Source organism: Xenopus laevis, chromosome 7S (assembly GCF_017654675.1).
Source record: "Xenopus laevis strain J_2021 chromosome 7S, Xenopus_laevis_v10.1, whole genome shotgun sequence".
In the NCBI taxonomy this organism is placed as follows: Eukaryota; Metazoa; Chordata; class Amphibia; order Anura; family Pipidae; genus Xenopus; species Xenopus laevis.
Window position 1 is genome coordinate 104,426,219 of NC_054384.1, and position 23,627 is coordinate 104,449,845.

Genomic DNA, 23,627 nt, shown 5'->3' on the forward strand with positions numbered 1-23,627 from the left:
TTTTGTTTAAAGGGTAAGGCATTTCTCAGTAGCAGTATGCACAAAATGTCTCTGTCTTAAATATATTGATAATGGGTTGAGTGCAGAGGACTCTTGTAGTTGACTATATGTATTTTGTGGTCACAGCTTCATTGCACCCCCGCCTAATGGTTTTAAAAATTAGTGGTGAGCACAACTTTCCCTTGTTTGTTACAGCTTAAATATTTTGCAATACATGGGCAAACAATCCCTGTTTTATTTAAAGGGTAAGGCATTTTTTTGGTAGCTTAAAGGAGAAGAAAAGGTTAAAATGAAGTAAGGTTTATCAGAAAGGTCTATATAAATACACCAGTAAACCCTCAAAGTAATGCTGCTCTGAGTCCTCTGTCAAAAGAAACACCACATTTCTTTCCTTCTATTGTGTACTCATGGGCTTCTGTATCAGACTTCCTGTTTTCAGCTTAAACCTCTTTGCCCCGGGCATGAGCATGCTCAGTCTGCTCCCCTCCCTTCTCTGCTGTAATCTGAGCCCAGAGGTATAAGTGAGCAGGGAAAGACTCAGGCAGGAAGTGATGTCACACCAAGCTAATACTGCAGCTGCTATCCTAAACAGAGAGCTTCTATAGCTTTTTACTTAGGTATGGTAAAACATTCTACAGAATAAATGCATTATTGCAGCTAATCTATTGGCAATAAAATGCCTCCATAGCTTTCCTTCTCTTTAAGGCACAAAATGTCTCAATGTCTTAAATACATTGATAATGGGTTGAGTGTAGAATACCTCTTGTATTTATAATTATATATATATATACACACACACACAGCATAGAAAATAAGTATTGAAACCTCAACATTCTTTTCAGTAAATATATTTCTAATGGAGCTACTGACATGAAATGTAACAACCCACATAATCTACATATACAAAGAACTCAAAACAAATAAATCCATAAATTAAGTTATGTGTAGTTAAGTGGAACTGAAACGTATTGAATACTTAGTAGAAAAGCCTTTGTTGGTAATGACAGCTTCAAGAGGCCTCCTCTATGGAGAAACTAGTCGCATGTGATTTTGGCCCATTCTTCCACCCAAACTATCTTCAAATCTTGAAGGTTCCAGGGGCCTCTTCTATGAACTCTGAACTTCAGTACTTTCCATAGATTTTCAATTGGGTTCAAGTCTAGTGATTGACCGGGCCATTCTAGCAGCTTTATTTTCTTTCTCTGAAACCAACTGAGAGTTTGCTTGGCTGTGTGTTTCCTTGGGATAGTCGTCTTGCTAAAATGTAAACCCTCATTTCATCTTCAGCATCCTGGTAGATGGCAGCAGATTCTTATCTAGAATGTCCTGGTACATTTCTCCATTCATCCTTCCTTCACATATATGAAGTCTGCCAGAACCATATGCTGAAAAACAGCCCCACACCATGATGTTCCCACCTCTAAACTTCACTGTTGGCATGATGTTTTTGAAGCGATGTGCAGTGCCATTTCTTCTCCAAACATGATGTGTGCAATGACATCCAAATAGTTACATTTTGGTCTCATCTGACCAGGCTGTATTCTCCAAGAATTTCATTGGCTTGTCCTAATGTTGTGCAGCAAACTTTAAACATGCTTTTTTTTCACCAGTGGAGCATGCATAGAGACCATGTCTATTAAGTGCATTACTTATTGTTTTCTTTGGAACAACTGTACCTACTTATTCAAGGTCTTTCTGAAGCTCTCAGTGAGGGATCCTTGGCTCTTGGACAACTTTTCTGATTATTCTTTTCACTCCGCTGTCAGAAATATTGTGAGGAACACCTGGTCGTGGCCCATTTAGGGTGCAATGATGTTCTTTACACTTGCGTCTTATGGCCCCAACGGTGCTCACTGGAACATTCAGAAGCTTAGAAATACTTCTGTAACCAATGCCATCAGCATGTTTTGCAACAATAAGGTTGTGAAGGTCTTGAGAGAGTTCTTTGCTTTTCCCCATTATCAGATGCTTCTTGTGTGATACCTTGGTAATGAGAAACCTTATTATAGGCCATCAATTAGGTCTAAACCTGCTGATATCAATTTGCACTGATAGAGGACAGGATTGCTTTCTAAATACTAAAAACTGATTGGTTTCTTGGCTTAATTTCATTTATGGACTTATTTGTTTTGAGTTCTTTGTATGTGTGGATGACTTGGGTTATTACTAACACTCGGTGCACACCATATACAACATCTATGTTCATAAATCAAGAACATAGAAACAAAAAAAGAATAAAAAAAAACGATTCCATGTTTACATACTCCTGATGAAGATCCCTGCATAGTGATCTGTGGTGCAGACTGCTTCACAGACTGGTAATAAAGATACCCTGTGAGACTCAAATACTTATGTTTTCTGTTTATTAAGTTATAATAACACTTCAGAGAAAAGAAAACATACGGAGTAAGTGCAGTTTACACAGAAGAGGCACAAGATTCAACTTGCACAAAGAGTATTGGCTTTGTGCTGAATTTCATGATAACAGAACAGGTGCATTGTGGGCAGTGGAGATGGCACAAGTGGCCAAAAAGGGTCAAACATGGCTACCTACAGTACCAGTGCAGCGTAGGCTGCTTCGCTGGCACCTTAAGATGCTGAGCAAGTACAAAGTGCTGCGATTACAATCACTCTACAATATATACTTGTATATGTATGGGACCTGTTATTCAGAATGCTCGGGACCTGGGTGTTTCCAGATAATGGATCTTTTCATAATTTGGATCTTCATACCTTAAGTCAACTAAAAAATCATGTAAACATTAAATAAACCCAATAGGCTGGTTTTGCTTCCAATAAGGATTAATTATATCTTAGTTTGGATCAAGTACAAGCTACTGTTTTATTATTAAAGATAAAAAGGAAATAAGTTTTAGAAATTTGGACTATTTGATTATAATGGAGTCTATGGGAGACAGCCTTTCCGTAATTTGGAGCTTTCTGGATAACAGGTTTCTGGATAACAGATTCCATACCTGTACCAAAACCATCTCCTTTGTCTTATTCAATGCTTATTAATGCAACAGTAATAATGATAATGTACATGTGTTAACGTTCTTTTAAACTTTGTTACTTAAACTTTTCTACAGACAGTACAGGTAGGAGCCTTTCCTTTTGAGTTTCTTAAAGGGGAACTATTGCAAAAATGAAAATTTATTATAAGCTTCATCATACTGAAATAAGAAACTTTGTAAATACAACCAATTAAATATTCTGCATCCTTTCTGAATCAAGTTTATATTCACCAGTCCTCTCTCAGCATCTGTTTCTCTTCATTCTCTCTTCATGCAGCAGTTGGGTGTCAGATTTTCATTGACAGTTAGATCCAATATATCTTATAGGGAGGCTCCTTTCCTAGTAGATGTATTAGAGCTCGCTCAAATAACTGATTCCAGTACAATGAAAATAACTGCCTTTGACACAAAATCTGCATGTAGAGAGACATGATGTCTGGTGATTTTAATAAAGTGAGCTCTAATCCATCTTCTAGATAAAAGAAGCCCCCCTATAAGATATCCTTGATCTAACTGTCAATGAATATCTGACACCCAACTGCTGCATGAAGACAGAACGAAGAGAAACAAATGCTGAGAGAGGAATAATGAAGATAAACTTGATTATTTCAGAAACAGTACAGAATTTTTAATTGGTTGTATTTATAAAGGTTCTTATTTTAGTATGCTGAAGCTTATATACATTTTTTGTTTTCACTACAGTTCCCCAAGTCGTAGCCCTCCAAATGCTGTTGAACTACAACTTACAACACCAAGGGCTGGAGTTGCTAGCATTAGAGGTCCAAATAGCGTTCCTTGCCTTACACACTACACTGTGCAATATTACATTTATACATTGATGTAGGAATATATATCGCTACTCCCACACATCCCAAGGTTGATAGTTCACAGCTCCCCTCTAGCATGTTGAATATAGTGTTTGTGCAGGCTTTCCTCCTGTGTAAATCGCCTTCCACATTCTGTACAGGTATAATCTCCTTCCTCGTCCCCCTCTTCTCCCCATACACCTCGTTCTCTCTTGTGGGTCTGTAAATGTCGTCGATAGTTGGATGCCTGACTAAAGCTCTTATCACATAAGTTACAAGGGAAAGGTCTCTTTCCAGCATGTATTAGTCGGTGGCGCTGGTAATTGGAGCGCTGATTAAAGCTCTTGCCACACTGCTGGCACTGGAAAGGTCTCTCGCCGGTGTGAATGCGTAGATGACGTTTATAGCGTGATGAAAAAAAGAAAGTCTTGCCACATACAGGGCATGCATGTGGTTTGCGAGAAATGTGCATATTCCTGTGTTTTTCAAAGGTGTGCTGGGCTCGGAATCTGCGTCCACAGTCCTGACATTGGTAAGGTTTTGGGTCTTCGTGCACCCATTGATGAACGCGCAATGTCTCCAGCTGAGTGAATGCCTTTGGACAATCTGGGCACTGATAAGGTCTTTCTCCAGTGTGAATTCGCATGTGCCTTGACAACTTAGCGGAGCAGTTGAAAGCCTTTCCACACCATACACACACTCTGTCTTTGCGGTGACCCTGCTGGTGCCTACGGAAGGCTGGTTGGCTGGGCAGCTTCTTACCACACTGTGAACACTGGTAGCCACGTTGGCCGGTGTGCTGCTGCTCATGATGACTGTGCAGAGCCAGCAGCCAACAGAAGCGGCGCCCACAGTCAGAGCAGGAATAGGGTTTATCACTACCCTCAATGGCTCTTGCACGGGCCACGTCGCAGTTTTCGCATGTGTATGAAAGGTCAGCTGCGTGGTTGCGACGGTGGAGGTTGTGTGATCGCAGTGTTTGAAATGTTCGACCGCAGTCTGGGCAAGGAGGTAGCGGAGAGTCTTCTGACACCAAATGGGCATCTGAATGATCCACCAGTGATTCTGCAATAAAGGAATGGGGAAAATTTGATATTATAGTTGTTTGGAGCCTGTTCTGGTAATCTACATGAACTTTGTTCTTATGCTTTGATTTGCTATAAATTGTCTCTAGCCCCTTCCACTTCAAATTTGGTTCAACACAGAAAGACAAAGTAAAAAAATATAGAAAAATAAACTACAATAGGCATGGCACCGCAGTGAAGGTCTCCTGACGCTCCTGTACTTTTAATGTTAAAGGGATTCTGTCATGATTTTTATGATGTAGTTTTTATGTCTAAGTTTACACTGCAAATAATTCACTCTACAATATAAAATGTATTCCTGAACCCACAGGTGTATTTTTTTTAGTTGTAATATTGGTGTGTAGGTGCATCTCAGGTCATTTTGCCTGGTCATGTGCTTTCAGAAAGAGCCAGCACTTTAGGATGGAACTGCTTTCTGGCAGGCTGTTGTTTCTCCTACTGTTGTTTCTCCTACTCAATGTAACTGAATGTGTCTCGGTGGGACCTGGATTTTACTATTGAGTGTTGTTCTTAGATCTACCAGGCAGCTGTTATCTTGTGTTAGGGAGCTGCTATCTGGTTACCTTCCCTATTCTGATGATGGGCTGCTGGGGGGGAAGGGAGGGGTGATATCACTCCAACTTGCAGTACAGCAGTAAATAGTGGCTGAAGTTTATCAGAGCACAAGTCACATCACTGGGGGCAGCTGGGAAACTGACAATATGTCTAGCCCCATGTAAGATTTCAAAATTAAATATAGAAAAATCTGTTTGCTTTTTTGAGAAACGGATTTCAGTGCAGAATTCTGCTGGAGCAGCACTATTAACTGATAAAAAATTTTTTCCCATGACAGTAACTTTTTAACATATCCATGCCAGAACCAATTACGGACGGTCCATTCACCAAAGACTTTACTCAGGTGTTTTGAAAGGCAATTCTATGCTGTCACCACTCACCCGGAGTCATGTGCTCATCAGATTTTTCTTCCCAGGCAATATCAAAAAGTTCCTCTGGTGACAGGGACATCTCTCCTGGGTCACCCTGGCGGAGAGGGAGACAAGTTTAACCTCAGGGATTAAAATACAGCCACCCTACATGATCTTGAAAGACAAAGCACAGATCTGCCAGCATTAACCTTCTCAAGAAGATCTTCACTGGATCTGGCTGCTAATGTGTGGGTGTAAAACAAAACAGGTCCAAGTTGTTGGCGAGCTCTAAATTAAAGTGGCCATAACAGACTTGAGTCAGCAGCTATTGACCCATGTACAGTATGTGGGCCTTCTGATGGCCTGTTCGGCAAATATCTAGCTCGAAATCAGTCAGATATCTATCAGACGAGGACATCGTTGATGTACATCTCTCTTGACTGGTCTTTAGAGGCCTTTATTAAAAGTCGAATATTAGCCTGAGGTCAATCAGATCAACACAATCTGGCTCAGGACATGGGTGACTCAAGATCTGGCAAAGATCTGCTTGTTTGGAAACCTTGCAAATGAGTGGCTCTATTAGTGTATAGCAAGCTTTAGGTTAGTCTGGAATCTTTAATTTTCAAGACATTGTGTAGTTCACAGCCTTCCATGGCTACTAAGATGAAACCAGAGCAGCAATCCATATACCTTTGGTGTTATGTCCTACCTTTCAGTTGTCTGATCAAACCAAACAACTGATTAGTTATTATGGTGCTTTTTAGCACTAGGTTACCGATAGGTCTTTGAAGCATCAGAAGTTGCTTACATCTCATAAGACTAAAGACATCTGGAAAATCTTAGCTATGAGGAAAGACTAGAGGATTGCCTATGATTAAAGGAGAAGGAAAGTTACGGAGGCATTTTATTGTCAATAGATTAGCTGCAATAGTGCAAGCTAGAATGTTATATTTATTCTGTAGAATGTTTTACCATACATGAGTAAAAAGCTCTAGAAACTCTCTGTTTGTTTAGAATAGGAGCTGCTGTATTAACATGGTGTGACATCACTTCCTGCCTGAGTCTCTCCCTGCTCTGGGCTCAGATTACAGCAGAGAAGGGAGGGGGGAGGAAGAGGAGCAAACTGAGCATGCTCTTGCCCAGGGCAATGAGGTTTAAGCTGAAGGCAGGAAGTCTGATACAGAAGCCCATGAGTACACAATAGAAGGAAAGAAATGCTGTGTTTCTTTTGACAGGGGACTCAGAGCAGCATTACTTTGGGGGTTTACTGGTATGTTTAGATGGACCTTTCTGATAAGGCTTACTTAGTTTTAACCTTTCCTTCTCCTTTAAGTGGTGGGTAAGCATAAAACAGTTTAGGCTCCATGTGGGGTATTGTTGTTTTTTAATATGATGTAATAAACTAACATTTTTTAATAACATGAGTATAGAAATTTTTTAGTATAATGAGGAAAGACTGGCCATGTTGGGGTTGTTCATGCTGGAGATGGATGGTTGTCTTTTTTTAACCTGACTTACTATGTTACCTAATACTGAGCAATTTTGGGACTGCGCGTATTGTAGTTTTTTCTTGATGGGGCGAACGCCCAAGAAACACAATAAAAGGCACTCAGGTTTAAGAGCCTCAAAATATAATCAAGATTATTTGCCCACTGTTTGACTGGAATCTGTGGATTTTTTTATTTCACCTTAATAGAACAAGCAGTATAGCAGGTCACAAACACATAGTAAAACACACAAAATGCTCTGGCATTCATAGCAAATCATCTTTACTGAACAAACTGAAATTAAAAGGATAAGTAAACCTTTAAAATAAGTGAATGTAAAATTGACGAGGGAGCTACTCTAAGCACTTTTGCAAAGTACATTCATTATTTATTTATTTTTAATTCCAAGCTATTAAAGGAACAGTAACACCAAAAAATTTAAGTGTTTTAAAGTAATGAAAATATCATGTAGTGTTGCCCTGCACTAGTAAAACTGATGTGTTTGCTTCAGAAACACTAATATAGTTCATATAAACAAGCTGCTGTGGAGCAATGGCGGAAATTGAAAAACGGCTATATGGCACAGGTTAACTAATGGATAACAGATAACACCATTAGACACAAAACATAGAGGCAGAAGGCGCACACTCCCCAATAGAAAATCAAAAACTAACCAAAATAAACATAAGCGAGGTGCTATGCCTCCAGGACATTACCCATCTGTAGTTTCCAAAAGAATCATGCATGAAAATCAAAAAAGAGGAAAGCACACTCTGTAATTAAATAAAAACGAATTTTATTGCATGCTAGTTACCCCACATGGCAACAGCATGTCGCCCAACGCGTTTCAACCTATAGAGGTCTTCATCAGGGGCACAAAAATCAAAAAAAGGCACCATTAGACAGACAGAGCTTATTTGCTATCTGCTGTGTAACCTGAGCCTTTTCTCCTTTGAATGGCTGCCCCCATTGCTACACAGCAGCTTATTTATATAAACTATAGTAGTGTTTCTGAAGCAAACACAGCAGTTTTACCAGTGTAGCACAACACTGCATTATATTGTCATTACTTGAAAACACTTTTATTTTTTGACGTTACTGTTCCTTTAAGGAATACATGTACTGTTAATATGAATGAATTTTATTCCAACAGCGCCACCTGCTGGTAATTTTCTGACCACCAAGTAGTCAAGGAAGTTATTAGGGGAAATAAAGAGGCTGCTCTGATGTTCTTCTGCTTAGGAAAGATGTGAGAAAGGTTTCTATTTGTTTTCCTAAGCAGAAGAACATCAGAGCAGCCTCTTTCTCTCTCCTGACAACTTCCTTGACTACTTGGTGATCAGACTGGTCAGAAAATGACCAGCAGGCGGCGCTGTTGTAACAAAATTCATTCATATTAACAGCACATGTATCCCTTTAATATATTGGAATTAAAACAAAATAAATAATGAATGTACATTCCAAAAGTGCTTAGAATAGCACTCTAATCAATTTTACATTCACTTATTTTAAAGGTTTACTTATCCTATAAGTCCTGCTTGTAGAGTTCTATTTTTCCTGAACATAGTGATTTTAGTTTGCAAGAGAAACTCTTTAGCAAGTAAAACTCTACTTAGATATGAATGATCTGGAATGGCTGTTCCAATTAGAAATGTTGCGGCTCTCCCTGCTGGTTTAGCAGACTTTCTCAGGACCTCTGAGGATTCTCTCCGCAGGATGTTTCTCTGAGAAAAGAACTTTACAGCCAACCGCGTCAACCCGTTCCTTTCTTTTTCTAGGTCAATGTGCAGGATCAATCTATGTTTTCTAGTTAAAAATTAAACTAGCTTCGCCTTTAAATTAAAAGCACACAGGGCCTGGGGATTTCCAGCATAAAATCTTAAAGCCAAACTGAAACATTGCATTTGTGAGGCAAGCAAAAGTTATAAAAAATAACAGGTTCTTATATGGTAAAAGGAGAGAAGAGTTTGGTGCATGGCAATTACCTATCTTAGAATAACTGTAATGTATTCTTTTTAGCATACCTCCCAACTGTCCCGTTTTCAGAGGGACAGTCCCTCTTTTGACAGCTCAACGCGCAGTCCCTCGTTTGTACTGGAAAGTCCCGATTTTCTCTGCACTGAACAGCCAGAAAAAGAAACAAAGTTTCTAACTTAATTGGCTTTTGGCAGGTAGCCCAGAATAGCCACAGCTGTAAATAAGATACTTTTGTAACAATTTTGAGATAAGCAAATAAACAATTGTAACAATATAAGATAACAGGTCCCTTGGGCTTAAAGGGTAATTCACCTTCATTAGCAAAACTGTAATAACTAGAAAAAAAACCACAGAAATATGTTCAAACTTTCATAACCTGCCAAATTTTGTAAAATGTACATGGTAATTAGGGGGTGTGGCCACAAAAATGGGCATGGTCAAAAAAAATCGCTTTAGCCTCAAAATATTTAAGTCAATATCTATGTTGAGCCCTACAGCAATAATATTACTTGACCACCACATTCTGAGAAAAGCTCTGAAAACATATTACCGGTTTGGGATCCGTTATCCGGAAACCCGTTATCCAGAAACCTCCGAATTATGGAAAGGCAATCTCTCATAGACTCCATTTTATTTAAAAATGATTTCCTTTTTCTGTGTAATAATAAAACAGTAGCTTGTACTTGATCCCAACTAAGGGATAATTAATCATTATTGGAGTTTATTTAATGTTTTCATGATAGAAATAAGACATTTAGATCCAAATTACGGAAAGATCAATTATCCGGAAAACCCCAGGTCCTGAGCATTCTAGATAATAGGTCCCATACCTGTACATGTAATCAAAGTTCTGAGGTTTACTATACAGTCACTGTTTTCATGACCTACATTGGGAGAAATAGAGAGTAACAGGATAAATATTTTAATGCTATGCCAATTGTATAAGAACGCACAGAATTTTCAGCAAGGCTGAACAGTACAATATGCATAATGTATGCGGCATAGCTGTACTGGTCGATAGTTGCCACATTATCTGCCCTTATGTAAGGCTTAGATTTTCTTCTCTTGGTAATTGAAGAACTAAAAATGAATAAACGTGGCAGTAATAGAGACAGAGGAGTTGGCAGTCAGTACCTACCGCTCAGTGCTGAGCCGATAGCATTGGAGACCTCTTGAGAGTAGTTATCCCGTCAGTGTAATTTAGCTTTTTAAGAGAGGATATTGTTTGCTGGTGTAGTAAAGAATACGACTTCATGGATATAAATTCTGCCCTGCTGCTGCCTCTGTAGTGATTGCCATTGGTTACTGTGCCAGTATGATATTAGAGGGAGCAAACTTGAACACCTGGGGGAACCCACACACAGAGGAAGAACTTACAAGAATTGGGCATAGCACCCTACTTACAACTGCACTCAGGATCCCCCCACCAAAAAAAAGAACAAGACCTGTCCTCACATTGGGGACACACAAGGATTTCCACAGGCATCAAACCACTGAACTGGACGCAACCCTTTATCCAGAAAGCTCCACATTACAGAAAGTCCATCTCCCATGGGTTTTATTTTATCAAAATAGTTCAGTAGTTTTTTTTTAAAGGAGAAGGAAAGGTTAAAACTAAGTAAGCCTCATCAGAAAGGTTCTCCTAAATATACCGGTAAACCCTCAAAGTAATGCTGCTCTGAGTCCTCTGCCAAAAGAAACACTGCATTTCTTTCCTTCTATTGTGTACTCATGGGCTTCTGTATCAGACTTCCTGTTTTCACCTCTTTTTCAGCTTTAACCTCCAGGGCTAGGGCTTGAGCATGCTCAGTTTGCTCCCCCCCTACCTGCTCTGCTGTAATCTGACCCCAGAGCTATAAGTGAGCAGTGAGAGACTCAGGCAGGAAGTGATGTCACACCAAGCTAATATGGCAGTTGCTATCCTAAACAAACAGAGAGCTTCTAGAGCTTTTTACTCGGAAACCCGTTATCCAGAAAGCTCCAAACTGCGGAATGCCCATCTCCCATTTTATCCAAATAATCGAGATTTAAAAATGATCACCTTTTTCTGTGTAATAATAAAACAGGAGCTTGAACTTGATCCTGACTAAAATATAATTTAAAATTCAATATAATCTAATATAATGTAAAATTCAATAGAATAGCACCGACCCGAAAATTCAAATCGTATTCAAATCAAATTCAAACTCAAAAAGACCAACCGAAATGAATTCAAAGTTTTTTTTTGGTCGAATAGGTCATTTTTCGATCGAATAGGTCATTTTTCAATCGAATAGGTCCGTATTCGGGCAAATTCAAATCGTTCTAATCGAATTAATAGCGCAAGCGAATTCGATTCAAAGTTTTTCCCAAAAAAAATCTTAGATTTTTCAAAGTCCACCAATTGACTCCAAATAGGTTCTAGGAGGTCCCTCATAGGCTAAAACAGCAATTCCACAGGTTTTAGATGGCGAATGGTGGAAGTAGAATTTTTAAAGAGACAGTTCATGATAAGTTTCAATATTCAAATTTAATTTTTTTCAAATTCGAATCGAATTTGGACTATTCCCTAGACAAAGTACACAAAAAATAGCTCGAAATTCAATTTTTTTTCATTCGAAAATTCACCTCGACCTTTGATAATCCTGCCCCTAAGCGTCTTTTGTATTTCCTCTCATTGGAGTAATTTTCGCGGTGAAACTTGAAATATGAAAAAATTGTCTCATCGCTACTATTAACATCTTCAAATAGTTCAAGGGACCAATGCCATTGACTTCTACATGAACTCTGCAGGTTTTAGGTGGTGAATATTTGAAGGGTCTGACTGTAACTGTAGTCGGCCAGATCTCGGGCAGGTTAAAAAATCCAGATGCATCTGTGCGTTTATGCGGTTCCGCTGTCCACCCGTAAAGGATGCATTATGATCCGATCGCTGGGCCCTAGGGCCCACAATCGGATCAGCCCGATATCGCCCACTTCAATGTGATCATATTGGGGGAGAGATCCGCTCGTTTGGAGACATCGCCAAACGAGCAGATCTCTACGTCTATGGCCACCTTAAGAGTCAGGAAGTCAATGGGAGAGTTGGAATTTTAACTCTGGATCAAGTAGGAGTTCGGCTGGTTTTCATTTAAACAAAACAGTCGATATGTGCATGTTCTAGCGCTTAACAAAAATGGAGCACAGGGAGATCACTAGGTTAGGTCCAGGCCTGACTTACTTAGAAAACTGCATTGCTGCCCTTATTACTGACTTGCTAAGCTTGCATAGTAACTTCGGCAAATTAATTCAGTTTCCCTGCTGTAACCCCAGAATTCTTTTGGGTGTATGGGTGATACAGAAACACTTTGTCAAGAGTTCTAGTACCCCTGTAAGACCAGTTTTATAACAAACAAATAATATTTCATATAAAATAGGATAACTCTTTCCTAGAGAGACCCCATTTGAACTAGTTAGATTAGAACAATGATTCCCAAACTGTGGAGCTGGCCCAAATTTCATACACCTGAACTAACGGTCAGGGGAACTCTACATTAGAATGATAAGAAATCTCTGTATATGGTTATTTATATGCAGCAGTAAAATGAGGACAGTCGGAACGAGCTAAAATACAGAGGCCGGCAAAAAAATGCAGAAATTGGCTTTAAAAGTAATAATACAGGTGACATTGGGAATGGCATTGGTTTTAGACTCCCTCTCTAAAAGGTAACAAAAACTGAGAGCTGCAAGTGATCACAAGCTACACTGCCTACAAGCCGGTGTGCCTGACACAAACCCACTGGAAGCGCAAGGGTCGGACTCAGTAAACATTTTCAAAGTGACATCAGCCAAACAAGGAAGATTTCAAAATTGAATGTGCTGAACTACTACATTGCCCAAGGCCTAAGGCATTAGAGCATTAGCACAGTAGGAAGTGGACTGACATCCTGAAGAAACAGTATACAAAGGTGCCCATATCATATGCAGCCCCTCGTATGATATTTATTTATTCAGTCTGCGGGCCAACGAGCCAGATACGGTTTGGAACTGGAGCCTTGCTGCCTTTAACAGGTGTTTGCAAACACATAAATACTGAAAGGGATCCTGCCATGATTTTTATGGTGTAGTTTTTATTTCTAAATTACACTGCAAATAATTCATTCTACAATATAACATTTCATTCCTGAACCAACAAGTGTATTTTTTTAGTTGTAATATTGGTGTGTAGGTGCATCTCAGGTCATTTTGCCTGGTCATGTGCTTTCAGAAAGAGCCAGCACTTTAGGATGAAACTGCTTTCTGGCAGGCTGTTGTTTCTCCTACTCAATGTAACTGAATGTGTCTCAGTGGGACCTGGATTTTACTATTGAGTGCAGTGTGATCTACCAGGCAGCTGTTATCTTGTGTTAGGGAGCTGCTATCTGGTTACCTTCCCACTGTTCTGTTACTGGAGGGAGAAGGGAGGGGTGTTATCACTCCAACAGTACAGGAGTAAAGAGTAATTGAAGTTTATCAGAGCACAAGTCACATACTTGGGGGCAGTTGAGAAACTGACAATATATCTAGTCAGATTTCAAAATTATCTGTTTGCTCTTTTGAGAAACGGATGTCAGTGCAGAAATCTGTTGGAGCAGTACTATTAACTTAAAAAAACAAAAAACATTTTTTCCCATGACAGTATCGCTTGAAATAAGAAAATAAGGCTTTATATGCCACACAGCACCAGAAATGATCACCTCTTCAGAAAAAAACACAATAATGGGTGGCTTATAAAAAAGTATGATCGAATAAGCCTTTTACTGTGCGAGGGACAAATAAAATGTTTTCATTGCAGCGGTACTGAAATATGTGGTCTAAACTGTTCAATTATTTATATTTGGATACAGGTCTCCAAATCCTCACCCTGCTCAAGCTGGATACATAATTCTCTCTCATATTGGAGGATTTGTCTAGCATTAACAGGCAAGAGAGACGAGATGAAAGACATTATCTTACAGTGTTTTGAAGATCCTCACTTCCTTCCTCCCGGCTGTCTGATCATCTCGACATGATAATGGCAACATCTGACATGCACCGTGGAACCACAAACGCCTTCCATTAAAGGGGAAACTAAAGATTTTCTGACATCTTCTTGCTACAAAAAAAAAAGGAAAAACATGAAGTACTTGAGACCCCTATAATTGCCAACGCCACAGCATATGAGAGGGGCCAGGGAAATGCAGGAAGACTGATGCCCCCCGATTGACTTCATTTCGTTTTTTAAAAGTTTGGTTGTTTTGTTCCTACTATAGCATACGGGGAGGCTGAAGGTTGAATTTCTGGCAAAGGTGGTGAATAGTCGAATTCTTAAAGGTTCAGAGTATGATAAATCTCGAAAATCAGATTAGAATTTCTTTAAAAAAACTCAATTTGAATTTGGATAACTCCCTAGTCGAATTTGACAGTTTTGACCATAAAAAATAATTTTGATAAATCTGCCCCAAATGTTTGTATACTGCATGCTGAGCGTGAAAAATGCATATATTGTGGTTATATTACTTTTTATTTAATCAACCAAGACCATTTTTTCTGTTTCAAACGCAACCCTCTAATCATTCAACGTTTATCAAAGGTTGAATTCCGAATTTATGTGAGATTTTTTAAACTCTAATAAATTTGAATATACTAAATATAATAAATATGAATTTGAATGGGGGGGTTTAATAAAAAAAAATTGAATACCTAAAACTCGGACGAATTTTACCGTCTCGAAAACTCAAATCGAGTTAGACTAAACTCAATTCAAGTTTTTTCTCCGGAAAAAACTTGAATGTCAAGAAGGCCAGTAACATGTCCAAATTGGTCCCTGGACTTCTCCCGTTGACTAATACATGAATTTGGCAGGTTTTAGGTGGTGAATAGTCGAATTTGAATTTTTAAAAAGCCAGAGTTTGATGAATCTCGAAATTTGAATTAAAATTCAATTTGTGTTTGGATAATTCACAATTCAAATTTGAGAGTTATAACCATAAAAAAAATTTGAAAATTAGAATTTTCAATTCGAGCCTTGATAAATTTGCCCCAAAATGTTTGTATACTGCATGCTGAGCATGAAAAATGCATATATTACGTGTATATGCTTTTTTTTAATGCAATCAAGACCGTTTTTTTCTGTTCCAAACACAACCCTCTAATCTATTGATACGGGGAGGCACTTTTATCAAAGATTGAATTCGAATTCATGTGAGTTTTTTAATCTCTAATAAATTTGAACAAACCCGAAATTCGATTGGGGGGTTATTTAATAAAAAAAAATTGAATACCTAAAACTTGGATGAATTTTACCGACTCGAAAACTCGAATCGAATTCGACTAGACTCAATTCGAGTTTTTTCTCCGGAAAAAACTTGAATGTCAAGAAGGCCAGTAACATGTTCAAATTGGTCCTTGGACCTATCCCATTGACATATACATGAACTCGGCAGGTTTTAGGTGGCGAATAGTCGAATTCGAATTTTTAAAAGGCCAGAGTTTGATGAATCTCGAAATTTGAATTAAAATTCAATTTGTGTTTGGATAATTCACAATTCGAATTTGAGAGTTTTGACCAAAAAAAATTAAAAAATTTAAATCTAAATTTACAATTTGACCCTTAATAAATCTGCCCCTGAGTATAGCTAGTATCCCTAACATAAAGTGAGACTGTACTGCCGTTTCTTGCCAGAAAATGAAGCAAAGGCATAATAAACAGGAAGAAACTATTTGAAAATAAAACTTTACACAAAACAAGCTGGCGTTTCTAAGCGTCTTCTGTCTGTCCTTACCTATACATGTCATAGGCTGAGGATCTCCCATGGGGAATGGACACAAACAATTCCAGGTGTTTTTTATTGTGGTGCTCACACCTAATTGTTTAGAAGTTGGTCTTGTTTTGTCCCAATGTGAATGTTGAAATGTACAATTTTAGTAACTTGCTAAATGGCAGCTGTCATTAGCGATTAACAGGAGGCCTGATGTAAAGAAAATTTGTAGAATTCTGGCAGTTGGTTTGGGTCGTATTCAGAGCACATTTTAATATTTTACAATGTATTTACTATGCACTTCAGTGTCACTTTTTACATGTTTTCGGTCACTTTGGGTCTTAAAGGTGCAATTAACCTATTAAGGTACTGCCCCAGAGACTTAGGGGAGGACCTAACTTGGGGGAAGAAGGATCCTGTGACATTATTTCACTGCGTTCAAAATGTTTTTTGGGGAAAATACAATTGCCAGTCTATATTGGGCAATATATTTCTGGGATATTACCCCAGTCCCCAAAGTAGGGCAGCCATCAGGGGGGGGATAGGGGGGGAGAGTTGTAGGGGCCCCCGAGGGTAAGGGGGGCCCTGCCATGCCACGCTTACTTGATTAGCTGGCCCCCCATCTTTCTGAGAGCTGCTGACTTCGGGAAGGTATGGACGTTTAAGGGGCCCTGGCCACCAATTTTCTTGTAATGTGGGGGTGGGGGCCCTGGCCACCAATTTTGGCCACCAATTTTTTTTTTTCTCATGTGGGGTCGTAGCCACCAATATTTTTTAATGGGAGGGCCCTGGCCACAAATGTTTTTTTATGGGGGGCCCTTACCACCAATATCTTTTTATTTTTTATTAACATGTGGGAACCCTAGCCACCAATATTTTTTTTGTTTTTTTACTGTGTGGTGGGGGGCGGACCTGTAGGCGGGCTTGCGGTGGGCGCAGCACAGGGGGCCTAGTAAATTTTGTCGTATGGGGCCCTGTGATTTCTGATGGCGGTCCTGCCCCAAAGCACCACTTATATATACTTTACAAAAAATATTCTGTAGTTCAAAATCCATAAAAATCCAGTTTTGTTTAATTCATATAATGGGGAGGCACGTTTATCAAAGGTCAAATTTCATTTGAGTTTTTTAAAACACCCCGAAACTCCCATAAATTCGACCAATCTAAACTTATTATTAAATTCGAATTTTTATAACTCGAACAAATTGAAACGACCTAAAAATTCCAATCGAATTCGATCAAACTCGATTCGAGTTTTTTCTCTGAAAAAAAAAAACGTGTATGTCAGAAAGGCTGCAAACATCTCGACCCCTGGACCTCTCCCATTGACTTAAACAGCTATTCGGCAGGTTTTAGGTGGCGAATAGTCGAATTCTTAAGGGGCCGTAAAAAAATCGTAAATTCGAATTATCAAATTGACCCTTGATAAATCTGCCCCAAAATGTTTGTATACTGCATGCTGAGCGTCAAAAATGCATATATTGCGTTTATATGGTTTTTTTTTTAACGCAACCAAGACCGTTTTTGTCTGTTCCAAACGCAACTCTCTAATCTATCGATAGCTGAATATGCGTCAAGCACAAGAAAATTTAAAAATGCTGCATCTAAACTAATGAAATGAAATGCAAATAAAAATGCAACTCAGAACGCTCATGAGTACAACCAGGCTTAATAGCATGAAATCAATTAGCGAGTGTGTTTAGGGCTCTTTCTCGTGGACGTTTTTCCTGGGCTCCCCTGCATTCCGGTTAAAAGTGTTGAACCGCTGTTAAGCGCAGGACAAAACACAGGCAACATGCTGGGTTTCATCTGCGTTTGGTGCGTTTTTTCTCATTCCGAGCAAGTTTGAAAAATGCAAACACCAGTGTGTAAGAGCCCTAAGAACGAGCCCGTTAAAGAAGAATTTCCTGCGTCTGGACCTGCGCTCCACTGCAGGAAAAAGATGTCCATGAGGAAGAGCCCTTAGGTACGCTCAATGGTGATGTGCGGGTCGAGACTAACTCCAGCCCGCACCCGACCCTAACCCAGCACACTCCCCTATTTATACACCCGTGCCAGATCTGTCCTGACTTCACGAAAGGGGTGGGGCCAAATGAGCGGATCACCCTGTGTACGGCCACCTTAAGTATAGTGCCAAGTAGTCTCCTGTAGGCTGCCAGTCCACATAGGAGCTACCAAATAGCCAATCACGGCCCTTATTTGGCACCCAAAGGGACTTTTTCATGCTTGTTTTGCTCCCCAACTCTTTTTACATTTGAATGCGGTATTGTGCCTGGCTGTACTCGTGAGCATTCTGGGTTGGGTTTTACTCCATTCGCATCTCATTGCGTTTGTTCAGGCAAAGCATACGCTCGATGCACGTTCAGCAGAACAGAGCATTGCATTTAGAACAAAAACCCACTTAGCTGCACTTTTTTACGCGCTCAGCGTGCATTTGAATAACGCAGATAAACACCCATGTGTAATAGCCCTAAGGAATAAAGAAGGACCGGCATGCAGTGAATTTGGTCTGACAAACTGACCTTTTCATGCACCAAAACCAGTGCCAATTTAATCTGGAGTAACGACCAATCGCAAGCAATCTGAAGTTCTTCTGAAACATGAGAACTAGTTGCTGATTGGCTGCTCTGGATAAGACTGAAAGCACCTGTTTTGTGCCTAGGGTTGTCATCTGTTCGGTTTTGACCTGAACAATTCGGTTTTTGTGAGGCCTGTTAGGGTCTGTTCGGTTTTCAGCCTTATAAAAACCCGAACAATAATGTGGCCAATACATGAAATGCATTTAAATACTAAGACACTCACCTCAACATGGCTTAGTTACTATCAAGTGCAGTTCATTTCTTATTATGACAGATACAAAAAAAGCAAATCAATCAAAAATAAGAATGTTTTTTTTCTAAATAAGTATCGCTGTATTTCAGTGCTTTCTAAATAACTGATTTCTGTATAATAGATCTCATCCGTGTAATTAAAGGATTGGGCTTATCTCATATAGCTAGAGATAGGGTTGCCACCTGTGTGATTTTGAACTGGGCATCAACACTTTAAAATAAGGATGCACCGAATCCACTATTTTGGATTCGGCTGAATCCTTCGCGAAAGATTCGGCCGACAAAAAGTCACACGATTTCCCTCCTCGTCCCTAATTTGCATATGCAAATTAGGATTCGGTTCAGCCGGCCAGAGGATTCGGCCGAATCCAAATCCTGCTGAAAGAGGCCGCATCCTGAACCAAATCCTGGATTCGGTGCATCCCCAATTTAAAACATTGAGAATACCGGATAGGAATCCAGCCAGTTGCATCTGAGTGATGCAATAACTTTGCCCCGGTGTCATCACTACACCAACATCATTGTGCCTACCTATGATGTCATTAGGCCTGTTGCTACATCACTGCCCCACCCCCAATGTTATCTGCCCCGCCCCCCGTGTTCAGGTTTAGCAATTAGCAAAGGAAGCGACCCTATTTGTGCCGTTATAGCCTGGGCCAATATTTGTGTTGCCTGTCAGCCTGAGGGACAATGGGGCCCCTCTCTGGATTCACTGAAGCCTTCCAAGTTTATTTCCCTTCATAAATAATTAGGTAGGAGCTTCAGTCTTTGGTATGAGCTTCAGTCAGAGGCCACCGAGGGATAAATATGTCCTGCACCCCCCAACAATGTCACATAACCAGATATTACGTCTACTAGACTACAATTCCCAGAAACCCCCAAGGGACAAATTGTAGTTCAGAACCAGCAGCAACTCTGCAGACTGATTTTAATGAACTACAAGTGACAGAAGCCGCCCATTATCTATAGTCGCTGCCCGTACAATAGGTGAGCCTGCCTCAACAACCATATATTCACCGAAACCCAGGCGTCACTATTTAATGACGTCAAGCAGCCTAACCCGCCCTCCCCCTCCTGCCCTGCTCACGTGACATCTCGGCTCACCTTGTGCCCGGTCCCCTTCGGGCAGCCTCGAGGTTATGAGGTCAAGGCCACGGCGCCGTTTCCATCACAACCAGGTCACAGAGCGATGCCCTGGTTGTGGGCGGGGTTATGAAATCCAAGCCTGGTAGACAGGAAGGCGGCTGGTCACATGATTGACCTCTCTTGACAGCCATCTTGGTGGGGGAATAACAGTATAACTATATCATAAATTAAAGATGTTTTGGCTGTTAATGCTTTAGATTATTTATCTTATTTGTTCAGATTGCTGTGAGAGCAGATCACTCTCAAAGATACATAATCCAATCCCTTCCCACATCGAATTAGCAAGGGACAGGGTACATATTATATACTCTGCTCTCACAGCTCACTTCCAAGAATATGTCATTAACAGAATAATTAAGAAACATGAAAAAAGTCCTTTAAAATCACTTTCTCTTGACGATCTTCCCACAGTCTCTCGGCTGCACAAAAAAAGTATCCAGAAATGTATATGCAGATCAGCACCTACAGCAACAGAGAAAGAAACAGAAAAAAATAGCGCAATATGTTTCAATATCACGCCAACACCCAGGGGCACATTTAATAAGCTCGAGTGAAGGATTCAAAGTAAAAAAACTTTGAATTTCAAAGTTTTTTTATGGCTACTTCGACCTTTGACTACGACTTCGACTTTGATTCGAACTAAAAATCATTCGACTAGTCGACCATTCGATAGTCGAAGTACTGTCTCTTTAAAAAAAGCTTTGACTACCTACTTCGCCACTTTAAACCTACCGAGCTTCAATGTTAGCCTATGGGGACCTTCCCCATAATTTTGCTAACCTTTTGCTGATCGAAGGAAAATCCTTCGATCAATGTTAAAATCCTTCGAATCGTTCGATTTTTCCTTCGATCGAAGTATTTGCGGTAAATCTTTCGACTTCGATATTCAAAGTCAAAGGATTTAACTTCGATGGTCGAATAGCGAGGGTTAATTAACCCTCGATACTCGACCCTTAGTAAATGTAGGTTTTTTTTCCCCCCCTTTAAATTTCCACTATTATTGGTGACATGCAAAGTTTTTCCAATTTTTCCACCACCGTTTGGCTGGATTGCCTATTACAAACTGTAGGTATAGTATATGGCTCGTAGTGTTTAGCAGGTCTGTCCCTCTGTCTGTCAGCTCCTCATGTTCCCATAGAGATATATAAAGCCAGGATAGTGTAACGCCATTTATTAAAAAGTATAAAAAAGTTTAAAACAAATTTGCACTCACATTAAGGGGCACATTTACAAAGCTCGAGTGAAGGATTCGAATTAAAAAAACTTCGAATTTCGAAGTGTTTTTTTTGGCTACTTCGACCATCGAATGGGCTACTTCGACCTTCGACTACTACTTCGACTTCGAAACGAACGATTCGAACTAAAAATCGTTCGACTATTCGACCATTCGATAATCGAAGTACTGTCTCTTTAAGAAAAACTTCGACCCCCTACTTCGGCAGCTAAAAGCTACCGAAGTCAATGTTAGCCTATGGGGAAGGTCCCCATAGGCTTGCCAGCGTTTTTTTGATCGAAGGATATTCCTTCGATCGTTGTATTAAAATCCTTCGAATCGAGTGTTTAGTTATAATTAACCCTAAAGGTGTCTATTAAAGGTGTCTATTACTTTTACTCTCTCCCTTTTACAGTACTACACACACTGCGGCACCTTTAGGGTTAATTATAACTAAACACTGGGTGTCATCCTTTCTAACAGAAATACTGCACCATATTGGTTTCTAAACTTCTGTTGCCACAGGCGCTGGTCTTGCTTTTGCATATTTTGGATCCTAATCCTGCCTGCAGCTCACTCCCATGGATCTATATTATATATACCCTGCCCAGTGCTCATTACCAAGCATATGTACCCTGCAGCATCTCATTCCTGAGGATATATATCCTGCGTCCACCATCTACAAAGCTTTCCGGTGTACCTTGCTCCTCACCAAAGACACAGAATCCCAGTAAGCACAATGTAAAGATTTCAACTAACTACCGATTGCCAGAAATGCAGTTATGTAAACCCCCCCCCCCCACCAAGATGTTCTCTGTCCAAGTCAATCTCTGTGCTTCTGCATTTTGTTCTGAAGTGGAAAATGCCGTTTACTGTTTGGAAACTTGATCTTCCTCTGATTGCTAACTATTAGTGAGCTGACAGCACTTGCACTTGGAGGCTGTCCAGAAACCCATTAGCTATCACTTCTTCTTAGCATGGGATCCAGTAAATCTCATGAAAAGCTGCCCAGCAAACCACAAGTAAATGGCCCGGGCTTGATTGGAGCTCGAGCTGAGACACATTTGGCCGCGCTACAATACCAGCACATTATACGCCTTGTGCCTCCTCGCTATATTGGGGAAGCATTCACATTACTTATTTCTTTTCTTTTTTTTTCACAAGCTTTTTGCATACTCCTGTGTTCTTTCTCATGCTGTGATAAAAGAGTCAGCATATATATATATATATATATATATATATATATATATATATATATATATAAATAAATAAACAAGGGAAAGTTGTGCTCACCACTAGTTTTTAAAATCATTAGGCGGGGGGTGCAATGAGGCTGTTACCACAAAATACATATAGACAAATACAAGAGTCCTCTGCACTCAACCCATTATCAATATATTTAAGACAGAGACATTTTGTGCATACTGCTACTGAAAAATGCCTTACCCTTTAAACAAAACAGGGGATTGTTTGTCCATATATTGCAATATATTTAAGCTGGCCAACTACGTCAAAGTCATCCATATCTGGCCAGTCCTATGCTCAATTTTCATTTGATTCATTAAGAATTCTATGGTTTCATTATACATTTTACAAAAGGGACGAATACGTTTTACCTGCAACTTACTAGCTGCTTTCAAAGTAAAACTCCCAAACTTGGCTGCCCTTTTATTAGACACCAGTGGGATCACCTGACTATAGTTGGAGAGGGTGGGAGCTACAACATGGAGCTGGTCACTGCTCTTGTAGAACTATAACAAACAAGGGAAAGTTGTGCTCACCACTAGTTTTTAAAACCATTAGGCGGGGGTGCAATGAGGGTGTGACCACAAAATACATATAGACAAATACAAGATTCCTCTGCACTCAACCCATTATCAATATATTTAAGACAGAGACATTTTGTGCATACTGCTACTGAAAAATGCCTTACCCTTTAAACAAAACAGGGATTGTTTGTCCATATATTGCAATATATTTAAGCTGGCCAACTACGTCAAAGTCATCCCATATCTGGCCAGTCCTATGCTCAATTTTCATTTGATTCATTAAGAATTCTATGGTTTCATTATACATTTTACAAAAGGGACGAATACGTTTTACCTGCAACTTACTAGCTGCTTTCAAAGTAAAACTCCCAAACTTGGCTGCCCTTTTATTAGACACCAGTGGGATCACCTGACTATAGTTGGAGAGGGTGGGAGCTACAACATGGAGCTGGTCACTGCTCTTGTAGAACTATAACAAACAAGGGAAAGTTGTGCTCACCACTAGTTTTTAAAACCATTAGGCGGGGGTGCAATGAGGGTGTGACCACAAAATACATATAGACAAATACAAGATTCCTCTGCACTCAACCCATTATCAATATATTTAAGACAGAGACATTTTGTGCATACTGCTACTGCTCTGTCTTAAATATATTG

At 39.7% G+C, this 23,627-nt stretch overlaps 1 protein-coding gene across 3 annotated transcripts; it reads right to left on the minus strand.

Moving 5' to 3' along the window:
* Window positions 1–3,649: 3,649 nt before the first annotated feature.
* On the minus strand, window positions 3,650–20,073 carry LOC108704963 (oocyte zinc finger protein XlCOF26-like). 3 transcript variants are annotated; one of them, XM_041571659.1, is made up of 5 exons: window positions 19,947–20,073; window positions 14,228–14,366; window positions 10,105–10,158; window positions 5,841–5,925; window positions 3,650–4,885 (listed from the first exon to the last, which is right to left on the minus strand). In XM_041571659.1, exons 4-5 carry the CDS (start codon window positions 5,908–5,910, stop codon window positions 3,900–3,902), a joined length of 1,056 nt encoding a protein of 351 aa, XP_041427593.1. In that variant the 5' UTR covers window positions 5,911–5,925; window positions 10,105–10,158; window positions 14,228–14,366; window positions 19,947–20,073; the 3' UTR covers window positions 3,650–3,899. The 3 variants fall into 3 exon arrangements, with proteins under 3 accessions (XP_041427593.1, XP_018097202.1, XP_018097203.1); XM_018241713.2 differs by lacking the exon at window positions 10,105–10,158; XM_018241714.2 differs by lacking the exons at window positions 10,105–10,158; window positions 14,228–14,366; window positions 19,947–20,073 and adding an exon at window positions 9,322–9,362.
* Window positions 20,074–23,627: the final 3,554 nt, after the last annotated feature.